At 34.2% G+C, this 15,147-nt stretch overlaps 1 protein-coding gene across 4 annotated transcripts; it reads right to left on the bottom strand.

The window, feature by feature from the left end:
- Positions 1-10,507: 10,507 nt before the first annotated feature.
- Positions 10,508-14,009, bottom strand: LOC147520785 (surfeit locus protein 1-like). 4 transcript variants are annotated; one of them, XM_086592287.1, is made up of 7 exons: positions 13,936-14,009; positions 13,210-13,530; positions 12,985-13,082; positions 12,341-12,582; positions 11,919-12,093; positions 11,544-11,827; positions 10,508-10,963 (listed from the first exon to the last, which is right to left on the bottom strand). In XM_086592287.1, exons 2-7 carry the CDS (start codon positions 13,400-13,402, stop codon positions 10,894-10,896), a joined length of 1,062 nt encoding a protein of 353 aa, XP_086448413.1. In that variant the 5' UTR covers positions 13,403-13,530; positions 13,936-14,009; the 3' UTR covers positions 10,508-10,893. The 4 variants fall into 4 exon arrangements, with proteins under 4 accessions (XP_086448413.1, XP_086448411.1, XP_086448414.1 ...); XM_086592285.1 differs by lacking the exon at positions 13,936-14,009 and adding an exon at positions 13,784-13,921; XM_086592288.1 differs by lacking the exon at positions 13,936-14,009 and adding an exon at positions 13,823-13,920.
- Positions 14,010-15,147: the final 1,138 nt, after the last annotated feature.

Genomic DNA, 15,147 nt, shown 5'->3' with positions numbered 1-15,147 from the left:
GGATTTTTGGTATTATAGATATGAAGATTTCATTTAAATTGGCTTCTAGGATACCTAATAAAAAGAAATTCTTCACAGTTTTCACTACAATTTCTCTCACTATATCCCAACAATTTTGAAAAAATACTAATTGGAATCCATCAGGGTCGGGAGCTTTTAAGGCCCCCATCTTTTTTACTACATTCCAGATCTCCTCACCAGTAGGAATAACAGTAAGCATACTATTTTCTCTATCTGTGATTATAAATTCAAATAAATGGAGAATCTCATTACTAGGTTATGGGTTACTTGTCATAAAAAGATGTGAAAAAAAATCATTGATTGTCTCTCTCACCTTCTCCATGCCCTTCCTCTATACACCTCCATCATCTTTCAATTTTGTAATGTTATTCTTTCTCCTTCTATAAACTGTAAACAAATGAAAGTATTTGGTGTTCCTAGCATAGTCTTTTATCCAATTATTCCCTGACTTTTGCCGCCATAGGCTTGCTTCTTTAGTTAACAATTCCTCCAATCGTATACGTAGTTCCATGGTCCTTTTATACTTCCATTCATTCACTTCTCCCAACATCATTTTTTCTAGTTCTTTCTTCACTATTCTAATTTCGGATAACACATTCCCAAAAATCTTTTTGTTCCAATCCTATAATCTTTCTCTTGTAACTCCCAACTTCTTTATGACACTATCTCTGCAATAGTCTACACTATCTACTGAACACCATGCATTATGAATAACCTCTTTACAAGTCTCATCTCTCAACCACATCTCACAAAACCTGAATGGTTTCCTAGGAGATGGTTCCACATTACTCAAACATATAGATAAGGCGAGGTGATCAGAAGACACATTAGGTATAGTTTTTACACTGGCATAGGGGAAAGATTCAAACCATGACACAAAAGCAAGTGCACGATCAAGTCTTTCAAGTATATGATTATCAAAAGACCTATTGTTAGACCAGGTAAACTTTGAACCTCTAAAACCTAAGTCAATCAATCCTAAGTCACTTATAAAATATTTAAAAGCATGCATACTTTGGTTTAAAACACTATGACCACCTGACTTTTCATTTAGGCTAGAAATAGCATTAAAATCCCCAAATAATAACTATGGGCCGGGAGCAAAGTCCCTGATTTCATCCCAAACTTTTTTCCGTCTACATGAAACAAGCTCACCATACACGAGTGTGAAATACCAATCACCATGATAATCGAAATTAGTAATTTTACCTGAAATATGGTTCTGTGTAGCACCAAGCACTTCCAACTGTATGCCTTCCTTCCATAGTATTGCTAGCCCTCCTCTAGTTCCTTCTGCTAACAATATAAAATTTCCTTGGTATTTTAGCTCTTTCCTAACCACTTTCATTCTCCTCTTATCAGCCTTTGTCTCAGAAAAACACATAATGTTCGGCTGGTGTTCACGCACAAGGTCCTTTGTTATTAGAATCGTCAAATCCGTACCCATTCCGCGATCCTCGGCAGTTCATTGTCATCATCATTGCTATTGCTATGAAATTGATTTGATCACATATGAACCAGAAAGCTCTTAATACACTTGTCCAAAAGATAATAAAAAAAAAACTAAGAACAATCATAAGCCACAAGAATTCCAAATCAGAAATTTTTTTTCCGGTGAAATACGTCAAAACAACCAAGCTTTTTGTCTCAAATCAATTAGAGATTTGTAGCTGTGTAGTTGAAAAACCTGTGATGGCTGTAATGGTAGAATGGTTTAGAGCTACTAACCACCTTCGTACAACTCCCCAAAAGGTATCTCCTCTCCCAATAACAACACAAACTACTGACTGAATTAGACCCAAATAGGATTAATTGGACACTCCCTTAAAATAAACCCAAGAAGAATTAATTTGACAAATGTGTAGTTTTTAGTCCTTCCAATTGATTGATAAAAACATATATGCAAACCCTTGAAGTCTGATCTTCTGCTCCACCCCTCAATTGATGAAGTAACGGCTCCAAACGGTCGGATACTCGGATCGATAAAACTCAGTGCGTGACTCGGTCTGATTCGGCCCTAACTAGATCTAAAAGCTGGGACTGACTCGGTTTTTTCAACAGCTGAGTTCACTGATGTCTACCATCCTTAATTTTTATTATTTACTTCTTGATGTATTTTAAATGATGCTCTTTGAGCTCTTATTTTTATATTTGTTCGTCGTGAGAGTTAACAAGGCTGCTCATAGAGTATCTGGTGAAGCTTTGAATTTCATTTTCTACTAACAGTGCATAATTTTAAAAGCTTGTTCATTTTCTATATCATATCCTTCCAAAGAATAAGTGGAAAATGTTGTTGCTAGCCGTATTTTGAAAAGCTTGTTCCTGGTAGCCCTTACGTGTGTGCTTCTACTTGAGACAATTCACTATGATCTTTTTGGAATTGGGCATGTGCTGTCAACAATGATTTCTGAATGGATCTTTAGCTTAAAAGGCAAAGCGTTTGGGATCAAAATGCAACACATACATATCCCAAGAGATGGTGGTCCAAATCCACTAAGATCTTTAGACTTGAAAGAGATGCCAAATTAGTATTGACTAGATTTTGGACCTGGGCATACGCCCGGGATCTATTAAATATTTTGTGTGCTGAAAAGGCTTTATAAAATGTCTCACACAAATTTTCGAATCAGAATATATTTTTATTGAAAATAAATCGAAATATGTTAATGAGCAGCGATTATGGTGCATAAGTACTTAGAAATTAAGAGATCAAATTGAGATAGCATCTTCACTTTATGGTTTAGGATATTAATCCATAATTTTCAAATAAAATTATCTTAAACTCGATCTAGCTTGTATAATAGTGTTTTTAGATTTATGGTGATTTAGCAGCAAATTTTCGAATCAAAATATATTTTTATTGAAAATAAACCGAAATATGTTAATGAGCAGCGATTATGGTGCATAAGTACTTGGAAACTAAGGGATCAAATTGAGATAGCCGAGCAGCGATTATGGTGTATAAGTACTTGGAAACTAAGGGATCAAATTGAGATAGCCTCTTCACTTTGTGGTTTAGGATATTAATCCGTAATTTTCAAATAGAATTATCTTAAACTCGATCTAGCTTGTATAATAGTTTTATTAGATTTATGGTGATTTAACGGTAAATCATCACCGCTCAGCTTACGTACTAATGTGTACAAATCACTAAAATAGATTGATTGTTTCCATATCCTCAAAGAATACACCACTCTCACTTGAAAAGATTTATCACATGAACGTGTCCTACGAACGGGTGCCGTTATATTAAATTATTCTAAAAATATTAGCAACTATGCATAGCTATGAGATATGAAAATTATATTAATTACTCAATTAAATTTCTTGCACCATTCTCTATAAAAAGGAAGCATCAAACTTTGATAAAACTCATCGACTTCTTTTCATTGTTAGTTTTAACAATAGAAGTTTGATTGAAGTTTTTTGAGAATGTCCAATTTGGTGAAGATAATATTTAAGCTACTTGAATAGCAAGGCATTCCCAATCACAATAAAAGAAGTATGATAAACATGACTTAAAATGCAAAACTATATTTGTCGAGACATTTATTCCCCCTACATATAATACAAATATATTTTAAGGTTATTAGTTGAATGCATTTGCATCAAGTTTATGATTTTTCATTAATTATTCTTTGAGGTTAGTTTAATGTAGTACGTTGCATCCAGTTTCCAAATTCTCATTAATTATTCTTTGAGGTTAGTTCAATGCAGTTGCATCAAGTTTCCGATTTCCCATCAATTATTATTTAAGGTTAGTTCAGTGCAATTGCATCCATTTTATGATATCCGTTACTTATTCATTAAGGTTAATTCAGTACAGTTGCATCCAGTTTTTTATGTTTCGTTAATTAGTATTTGAGATTAGTTTATTGAATTTGCATCCAGGTTCTAATCTCTCGTTAATTACTCTTTGATGTTAGTTCAATACATCTGCATCCAATTTTTGATTTCCTGTTAATTGTTTTTCTAGGTTAGTTCGATAGTTTACAATTTCTATATAGTTTGCATACATGTAAGAGTCTGTTTTTTTAAACTCACTTTCATTTTGGGTTTCTAATTACTCGTAATTACTCATGTGAGAAGGCTAAAAACCGACATTTATGCTTTTAGGTCGGTCTTGATGCGATTACATTCGACTTTCGATTTTGAGTTAACTATTTTTTTGAGGATATTTCAATGCATTTGCATCCAATTTCTTATTTCCCATTAGTTAATATCTTATTTTAGTTTAATGCAATTGCATCTAGTTTTTGGTTTTTGTTAATTATTCTTTGAGGTTAGTTCAATGCAGTTGCATCCAATTTCAATTTATGTTAATTGTTCTTTGAGGTTAGTTCAATACATTTGTATCAAGTTTTCGATTTCCGTTAATTATTTTTTGAGGTTATTTCAATGCAGTTTACATCACATTTATAATTTCCGATAATTATTCATTTAGGTTAGTTCAATTGTAGTTTCATCCATTTTTCAATGTTTAGTTAATTAGTCTTTGAGATTAGTTCATTGCATTTGGATCTAGTTTTCGATTTCCCGTTAATAACTCTTTAAGGTTAGTTCAATACATATGCATCTAGTCTCTGATTATTTATGCTTTGAAGTTAGTCCGATGCAATTATATCTGGTTTCTGATTTCCCGTTAATTATTTTTTGAGATTATTTCAATGCATTTGCATTTAGTTTCCGATTTCCCACCAATTATTCTATGAGGTTAGTTTAATGCAGTTGCATTCGGTTTTTTATTTTATGTTAATTATTTTTTGAGTTTAGTTCAATGTATTTGCATTCAGTTTCCGATTACTCGGCCTATTAATTATTATCTGAGGTTTGTTTGATGTATTTGCATACCGTTTCCGATTTCCCATTAAATATTTTTCAAGGATTTGTATACAATTTCTAATTTCCCTTTAGTTATTATCTGACGTTAGTTTAATGCAATTGCACCCAGTTTTCAATTTCTAGTTAATTACTTTTTTTTAGTTTAGTTTATTGCATTTGCATAAAGTTTCCAATTTCCGTTAATTACTCTTTGAGCTCGGTTATGCATTTGAATCCAATTTCCAATTCCGATTTCCTTTTAATTATCCAATGTGGTGTATAATACCAACTTCTACTCGATCCATCTCAGAGTGTCCTTTGCAAACATGACATAAAAAGTCAATTATGTTTGATTTACTATGTGTGATCATTGAAGATTACCAGTTCCTGATTTCCTATTAATTATTCTTTAAATTATGCATGACTTACTATGTAGAATCTTCAAAGATTATCTACGAACGGGTGTTGTTATATTAATTATTTTGAAAAATATTTGTAAATATACAAAACTTTTATATATTAATATTATATTGATCACTCAACCAAATTTCTTATAACGTGAAAACCTTATTCTCCATTAAAAAAAATAACTCATGTACCTTTAATAAAACCCTTCAACTTCATTTTGTTGTTTAATAATAGAAGTTTGATTGAAGTTTTGTGAGATGGCCTAATAAGGTGAAGTTCATATATATTGTAGCTACTTGAATAGCAAAGAGTTCACAATCATACGGGAAGAGATAAGATAAACATCATTTTAAATGCAAAATTATACTTACCGAGACATTCCCACAATATATAACCCAACTATGTTTTGAGGTTAGTTTAATGTATTTGCATCCGGTTTCTGATTTTCAGTTATTTATATTTTGAGGTTAGTTCAATACAGTTGCATCCAATTTCCAATTCCCGTTATTTATTTTTTGAGATCAGTTCAATGCAGTTGCATCCAGTTTCTGATTTCTTGTTAATTATTCTTTTTGATTAGTTCAATACATTTGCATCTAATTTCCAATTCCCTGTTAATTATTCTTTGAGGTCAGTTCAATACATTTGCATCCAGTTTCTGATTTCCATTAATTATTCTGTGAGATTAGTTTAATGCATTTGCATCCAGTTTCTGATTTCTCGTTTATTATTTGATAAAGTTACATTTGCATCTAGTTTCCGATTTCTCATTAATTATTGTTTGAGATTAGTTCAATGAATTTGCATCCAGTTTCCTATTTACCATTAATTATTTCTTGAGGTTAGTTCAATGCATTTGCATCCAGTTTATTTTTTGAGATTAGTTCAGTGCAGTTCCATCCGGTTTCCGATTTCCCATTAATTATTTTTTAATATTAGTTCCACGCATTTGCATCATGTTTCCAATTAATAATTAATTTTTCTTTGATGTTAATTCAATGCAATTGCATCCAGTTTCTGATTTTCTATTAATTTAATCTTTGAGGGTTAGCTCAATGCATTTGCATCCAGCTTCCGATTTGCCGACAATTATTTTTTTATGTTAGTTTGATGTATTTCCATCCAAGTTTTGATTTTCCGTTAATTATTCTTTGAGGTTAGTTTAATACAGTTGTATCCATATATATTCCAATTTTCTATTAATTATTTTTTAAGATTAGTTTAATGTTTGCATTTGCATCCAGTTTACATTTTCCGTTAAATACTATTTGAGGTTAGTTCGATACATTTGCATCCAGTTTTGGTTCCCCATTAATTGTTTTTTTACGTTAGTTTCATTCAGTATTATATATATTTTAAAATATTTGTCATTATTGCTTTGCGTTTTTTTTTTTTTTTTTTTTTTTTTTAATTTTATATTATATATTTTTTGATGTTATTTTTTGTATAATTGTTTTTAACTATGTTTTGAGGCCATGTTAAGGATATATTCGAAATAAGTCGGTGTTTTATCATAGACACTAAAATTGTATGATTTGTAGTAAGGAATTAGTTTATACAAACTACATATTTTTTAGAAATTTTTTTTATTTAATCAAATATATAAGAATTGGAACACTAAAAGTGTTTGATTCGTAATATAAAATTACTTTTTACAAATCACCTATTTTTTAGCAATTTTTAAAAATATTTGTCATTATTGCTTTGTCGTTATTTTTTTTTTCATTTTCTATTATATATTTTGTGATGTTATTTTTTGTATAATTGTTTTTAACTATGTTTTGAGGCCGTGTTAAGAATATATTTGAAATAAGTTAGGTGTTTTATCATAGACACTAAAATTGTATGATTTGTAATAAGGAATTTTACAAATTACCTATTTTTTATTTGATCAAATATATAAGAATTGGAACACTAAAAGTGTTTGATTCATAATAGGAAATTACCTTTTACAAATCACCTATTTTTTAGCAATTTTTTTTATTTGATCAAATATGTAAGAATTGGAAATACACTCAAACTCTCCAAATATAATAATTAGAAATACACTCAAACTCTCCTAAGAGGTTCTATGTATGTGAGATTGTAGGCTATTAGAAAAGACTATCTTTCATATTATAGTGCCACATAGGAGAGAAAAAAAACTAACTCTCTCATATTAGAGTGCCACATAGGAAAGAGAAAATCCTCAATTAGAGGTCTCTGCTTTAGTATATAGATAGTAGATTGCTTGTATTCGGTTTCGTGTGTCTTGTAATTGAAGTCGAGTTAGTTCTCTTCACAATCAGTTAACCCTTTTGAATTTTTCCCCACTCGAGTATTCTTAGTGTTCAAGCTTAGAGCTATTTGCCGCCAATACCTAGCTCCCTCGTTCTCCAAATAGCCTATGCTAGCCTTAGTTGAGCCACAACCACAAGTCACCTAAGCTATGTCTGATGTTCTGAACTATGTCTGGTGCTCTTAACTAAACTATGGCTGGTGCTCGGAATGGAATTATGTTTGGTGCTCTGAACTGAACTATGGCTGGTGCTCTGAACGAAATTATGGCTGGTGCTCTGAACCAAGGCCCAAAATTTCGATATCGATTAATATATCGGTGTACCCAAAAACCGAAATATATTGAATATATCGGATATATCGGTTTTTTTGGTGACCAATCCAAACTATTTAAAATATCGGAAATATCAGACATATAATATCGGAAATATCGAAAATATATCGAAAATATATTAGAAATATCAGATTTATATTTAAAAATGGTCAAAAAGTCAACCGATATATATCGATTATATCGGAAATATCGATTATATCGGCGATATAAAGTTTCATATCGGAAATTCCGATATATCTCGGAAAAAAGGGGTTCAATATTCGGTGGATATATGTCAGAAATATCGATATCGATGTACTAATTTACCGAGATATATCGGCGAGATATCGGATATCTCGGCGATATTTTGGGCCATGCTAAGAACTGAACTATGGTAGCAGCTCTTGTCAGCTCTATTTGTTTGATTGTTCTCCCCAAGGTACGTTATGTTCAGCCTTAAAGTTTTACAAGAATTTGACTGTTAGTTATACCATACTTTGTTTACTTAGCTTTCTGACATGATTTATTTTTTTCCCAATGCGAGTTCAACTTTGTCAAGTTAACACAACACCAACCTACACTAATAACTTTTGAATGCTATAGAGTAGTAATATATCAATTAACTGCACAATGCTGAAACAATAATTATTGAAGTTGTCTTTATTCAAGGTTTAAAACAGAGAGCAAATTAAGCTCTATATCCCAAACGCATGTAACATCCAATAAAACTTTCTGTGTTACAAACCAGTGGCCAAATAAACCTATCCTAAGCTTGACATGATTGCATCACAAAACAGTGAGTAATTAAAGTTTCCCCAATGTAAAGGTTCATTTTGTGTTTAACTTGATCAATCTATGAGGATAGGGAATAGATGAGATTGGTGATGTTATGACTGAGTTCAAATGATCGAACTGGTTACGTATCCAGAGAGAATGTGAGCATCGAGCTCTCCTCCCCTCTCCTTTGGTCCTTCCCTTGTGATTTATAACACGTGATCTTTGGTCAATCCCTTTTAATGTGGGACTTGAATGAGCTTAAAAGGAGGGTAAATGAGTGCATGGTTGTTGTTACATAATTGTTGTAACGATTGTCTTTCATTCTTTGAGCGTTACGAGACTTGGTTGAGGTCTTGATATAAGCGACCTAGTTGAGGACTTGATATAAGCGACCTGGCTGAGATCGACCTAGCTGAGGTCTTGATATGAGCGACCTGGCTGAGGTCTTGATATGAGTTTATGTGATGAGTTGTGCTGGACACATGTATAATATACATTGGTTGTATATATTAGTCCCCCCACACAGCCCCCTCTCATTAGGTCGTTCCTATTCTGTAGGGTGGCTTGATGAGAGAATAATTCCACACGTGGGAAGCACGCAGGGTAGTAACTAAAGATGCAAGTGAAATTGCTTTGACAAGTACTGGATTGTTCTTAGAAGTGTAGGTCCCCAATTAAGATTATAGCTCAAGAGAGTGTTTTGGTTTAAATTTATCACTGAATTGATCCTAGAAGTATAGGTCCGGCCTCAATTAGTGAGAATATTATAGCTCTAGGGAGCGGTTGAGCTTGAGTGAGCGTTCTAATTTGGAGATCGCAATTGATAGCTAGCCTTGAATTGGCGTGACTATAGTTGAATCGAACTTGGTCCTGAGCAGGGCATCAAGCTGATTGGTTGATAGTTAGCCTTGTGGGGGCGTTACTATGGTTGATAGTTAGCCTTGAATTGGCGTGGTTGTAGCTAGCCCTAGCTTTTTGGAGTTTAATTGACCTGAAAAAATGCGAGTTGGCACCAAAGAGTTAGTACAGATTAACGGTAGTAATTCTAGAGATGTATAAAGCATTGAGCTCAAATAATAACTGAATTGAACATGTTTAGATGACAATAACTAGCCCTAGTTCGAAGATGGTTTTGTCTAGCCTCTAATTTGGAGCTTGATTGACCTGCACTAGATCGAACTAATACTGAAAAGGAATTAGAACAAAATAATCTTAAAAGTGAAATCTTAAAACTGCCCCTGGAGTTGGCCAAATTACAGGTCGCCGATATTTCATATTTCGATCAATAGATAGTGAAATCTCTCTGATTGGTCCTCCTAAACTAGAATTTCTAAAATTCCATTTCCTGTCAAATGTTGAGTCTCGCATCGTTATAGTTTCGTAATTTTTTATGTTTCTATACTAAAATAACAAAATTTGAAGATAATGCCACGGCGGATGTAATGCTGAATTGGGAAGCATAGTTGGCAGATGATGTCCTCATGAACTTACTAATATGTTACCACCACGGCACCCCTCTTATCTTAAAATGGTGGAACTCGTCCGCTTTTATGGTGTATGTAACTATGTAAGAAAAAACAATGTTTCTACTTTACTTGAAGTTGTATCTGAAAGTTTCATTAATCTCATTAGCTACTATGTTAAGTGCGGGCTGTGCAGTTTTCTCCGTCAGAATGCGGGCTGTGCAGTTTTCTCCGTCAGAATGAAAAGGTCGACAGATTTAAGCTTCGTGGATGGATACAAGTCGGCCAACTCCCAGGATTGAAGACCATCAACGTCTTGCTTAGCTCAACCGAGGGATGCACAGTAGATTTTGAGCTACACTTTCAGCTTCAGTTTAACCTCATCACTGAGGTCGCGTACAAAGTTAGAATCTGTTTCACAGCTACAGAGTCAAAAATGAGTTTCAATAATGTCTGGATCATAAAAACAAAGTGGATGGAATTTTTCAAGCTCAGTTTTGAGATGGCAGTAAAGTATTCACCCAATTTACATCTCTTCTTTCAGTGGTGTGAACACCTACCAACTACTTTCAGCACACTCTGTTTACTTTGCTCTATAACAAGTTTACATGGAAAAATTATTGAAAAAAAAAATTACATGCAAAACAAACACAGCCTTCAATCTCACATATGAAAAAAAATCAGTGTATGTGAAACAATCAAGTTATTATTTGGGTCGATCACTACAAAATTTGGTGAAGAACCAGTTCTTCATCTAAACAGAGACTTCAAACAAGAAAAGGAAGGAGAAGAAGAAAATTCATCCAGAGTATACTATCTCCTGCTCTTTTTTGTCTTCAACCTCTTAATAGCCATGAAAGTAACAGCAGCTGATAGAGAATACCTGTAGGCAAACAAATTTCTAATAAGTAACAAAGCTGACTGCAAATTCTCGTTCATATGTACGAGCCTTTAAGTCTAAGCAAATATGAGTATATATTTTTGCATATAGTGCTCATTTCCCTATTTGTAGCTCATATATTTGCTAAATTACATTGACATGGATACGTGTGTTCATATCCAAGACAGATACAAAGTGTTTGACATGGCGGAAAATATCAAAATTGAGATATATCACATACTATATGTGTATGGACACATGGATACGTATATGACACGGATTATTTTTCAATATGGAGTGTCCATGTAACATAGTCAAGTGAGCGGAGCGAACGTTCTGGGCCGAGGGGGGTATGTGGACAAAATGTGATTTGGTTGGTTTATGTCTGTCCTCATCTCTTCTCTTCGTCCCTCTCCCTCTCCGCTCACACTCCCACTGCTACGCAGTATACTAGTATATTTGGGAACAATAACATTTTACAACCTTGCCTCCACATGCTGAGGGGGCGGGGGGGGGGGGGGGGTGTAAAACAAGTATTTACGCAATTATGCACAACATTGAGTTGAAGAGGAGGTTCGCATACCATGTCAATGTATAATTTAGATGATCCTGTGGCATAACCGAACTGCGAATCAAAGTATTGACATCCTTTGGGAGGGGGTAAGGTTTACGTGGATCAACATCTTCATTGATATCTTCAATATAAACAATAGTTTCTGGCAATTTCGCAGCCCGCGCAATCATAGGGACATTAACATAGAACCACTGGCCGGACCTTGGGTCATTTGCTGGAACAAAGATACTTGGATTTTCACTCCCACGAACTACACCAATAACTTTTACCGGAGTGATTGCAGGACCTTGAACCTGTAGGTTTAACAACCAAGGTAGATTTAGAACCTCAAAGCCTTACTGAACGTTTCAACAAATAAGCTACATCATTGAATAAGTATAAAACCTTTGTGGTTTTACGCTTTTTTGACCAAAACTTCCACCAAGTGCTTCCTTCGTTTTCTTCAGCAGTGGGGGATTTATGGGTTGTATCTTGCTCCTTAGCTAGTGAATTCTCCAGATACTTGTCTCGCCAGCTGCGCGGGACCCATCCTCTATTCACCAGAACTGGTTCCTGCACACTGACTAAAGATTCGTTAATAAATTGACATCTGAAGAAGAATGGAATCTCAATGGTATCCAACACGAGCCAAATATGGAGGAAACATAAAGATCAGAGGAAGTTAGCTTTTCCAACACTTTTTCTTCCGTGAAAACATTGCCGTTACTATCAACCTAAATAAAATCGATGAATAGCTATTGAAATGTTGCTACATTAATAATACAGGTAAAGCCAAGATATTTCTTATGGGCAAACCACTTATTTACCTCTCCGGATTCTCTGATATGGGCATGAGCGGCGTGATAATGTAGTACCCATTTTCAGTCACTCCTGATATGCTTCTAGAACGCGGACCCACATAAATCGACTTACTCTCATCAAAAACCCCTTTGCATAACACCCTCCTAAATTCTAATGAACCCAGATCTCCAGTAAGAGAAGAAGATATGCTATTATAGCTAAGAGGCTCCAGTTCCAACCTACTTCTTCTATATTCCAGCATTTCAACCTAACCATCACAAAGCTAGAATAAGAATGTAAGCAAACCAACATATCTATCTGCAAAAAACCGCAATAAATATAAATAATAAAAATAAATAACAGCAGAAATTTTGCTTTTACAAAATAAAAGGGCCCTTCAGATGATCAGTTATGGAAACGAAAAAAGAAAGACAAAAAATTGAAAGGTTTCAATAAGAACACTGTAATAATTTTAAGAGGATAACAACAAAAAATTAACCTATAAAAGAAAATATGAGAACAATTTTATTAGTATTGTAGCAGTGGGGAGTAACATACATATCTTTCCAGACAATGCTGTTCAAAATGTCTGATCTGGAAAATTTAGACATGCAAAGAATGCCTATAATATCAACACAAGCTACAAAGACACAAATATAACCAAGATTACCTTGTCTTGCCTCCTTAAAATTTGCCAAGTTCCAAGTCCAAACGAGATAGCTCCAGGAAGAAAAAGTAACCATCTTGACCATTTCGCTCTCTCTTTCCCTGATTTTTTCAACAAAAAAACCATTAAAGTTCTTCAAAACAAAAATCAAACATTAAATAACTATGAACAGGCTTAACAGTAATGAACATTGATTCAAACAAACGCAATAGGAAGAGAGATAGAGACCTTGAGCTTCAGAAGATGAAGGAAATGGTGACTCTACAACTGTTGAGAGAGACCTTTCATTGGTGGCGAACGAAGACGAGAAAGAAAAACCAGCTTGAGCTGTTCTGTGGTTTTGATTTGTAAAGAAGGAAGAAGTGTGGCGCTCTAGGACTTTGGAGATAGAAGAAATTGCAAATTTTGAAGAAGGTGACATTTGAGATTGTTTCCAGTGCAAGCACAAGTCAATGGGCTACACAACTGGGGCAAAGGAGGTAAGGGAAATAAATTGTACAGTTAAACACATTCCACCTCCACCAAACAAAAAATTGAGAACAAGCCAACCTGCAACACATACAAACAATAAAAAAAACATACTGAGATTGAACCAAGCTGTAAATATAGTCATACTGAAGTAATATACATTTCAAACACATCAAAGAAAACCAATTCGGAATCTCATAATTTCATAACTATTGTCAAACTACCTATACAAAATGAAGATGCCACTTAGGCATTTCATCAAACATGTAAGAGGCATGGGAAAACGTAAGATGAACAATTAACAACAAAAAAAAATATACTTCTAATCATTTACCATTCCTCTAAATGACTACTACAAGTAACATAAAGAGACCTCTACACCATAATAGTCATTTGAATCAAGCAAAAAAGACTTCCTACATTAAGCAGAATGAGTATTATTAGTCGATATATAAATGAGGACTGATATTAAAATTCTGAACTAACCTTCGCTGGTGCCTCGTCGCAAAATAAAGGAGGGGGTGTAGTAGATGTTGCAGGGTCATTTCCATTGCCCAGCCTAGACTCTGAATGGGCTGGTACAGACCCAGGCCCAGGCCCGAAGTGTGATTGGCTCCAATTGGTTAATTTAGGGTGGATCCAATAACGGCCCTTGTTGAATCTTTCTGCATTTTGTGCGAAACTTGCGGAGTTGAGGTTGTTTCTACTTATACATAATGCCATAGTTTACATGGACGGCACTGGATAAGCAAATATTACGCGCCCATAACCAAACAGAGGTCGACCCTTTAAAATTCCCTTAGAGTGTGTTTGGCAACCGAGACTGGAAACTAATTAGGATAGAATTTGATTCCAACTTACAAAATGTGTATTTGGCAAACGTTCAGAAATCATCGGAATTCAATTCCTACTTCAATTAATGTGTTTGGTTGCCGTATATAATCCTCTAAGAGACTCCAATTTTTAGTTTATTTTCCCATTTTTGGATTAGAAATAAAAAACCGATTCCCATAGTCTAGGATTCCTTTGGATTAACAGGGGTCTGTCAAAGACTTAATAAAAGGAATTGGAGTCCGTTTAGAGATGTCTCCAAATAGGGCAAAAGTGAGTGGTCCACCAAGAATTCCAGTTAATTCCACTCTTCAAGTCCGATTCCTGGTAAACAAACGCACCCTTAGCTTCCACGATATATAATGAATCCACGCAACAAGGAAGTCCTAAAACCAGATAAGCCGAGCATTAACGATCAAGAGTGATTTTTTGCTCCTAGGTTGGTTCCTCAAAGCGCTCCAAGGGAATTTTGAGCCATACACGTCTCATCTTTTTCACAAAAAATAGAAGGAAGTTACAACCGTCACAAAATCTTCAAAATTCCCAATTTTATTAGTTTGTCCCTCATAAAGAAATTAAAAAAAATATGTAAAGTGGAATAAACCAACAAACGTGTGTATTTCTTCTTCATTTTCTTCCAGCAAAAACATGTTAATAACAATAATATCATCTTCTTGTTAGCTTGTTCTTAATGCATCCATCGTGTTTTTTATATTTTGATTCCTATTTTTTGTTTTGTTTCGGTTTCCTTTTTATTTCCTTTTTATTTACAAACTAAGTAAAATCTGGAATTTTGTGTGTAGAAAAAATGAAACGTGTGTGGCTGATAATTCCCTTGGAGCGCTTGGAGGAACCAACGCTGGGAGC

Source organism: Coptis chinensis, chromosome 2, assembly GCF_015680905.1.
Source record: "Coptis chinensis isolate HL-2020 chromosome 2, ASM1568090v1, whole genome shotgun sequence".
Taxonomy (NCBI): Eukaryota; Viridiplantae; Streptophyta; class Magnoliopsida; order Ranunculales; family Ranunculaceae; genus Coptis; species Coptis chinensis.
Note: the sequence above shows the minus strand (reverse complement) of the source record. Positions and strands in the feature narration are given on the sequence as shown.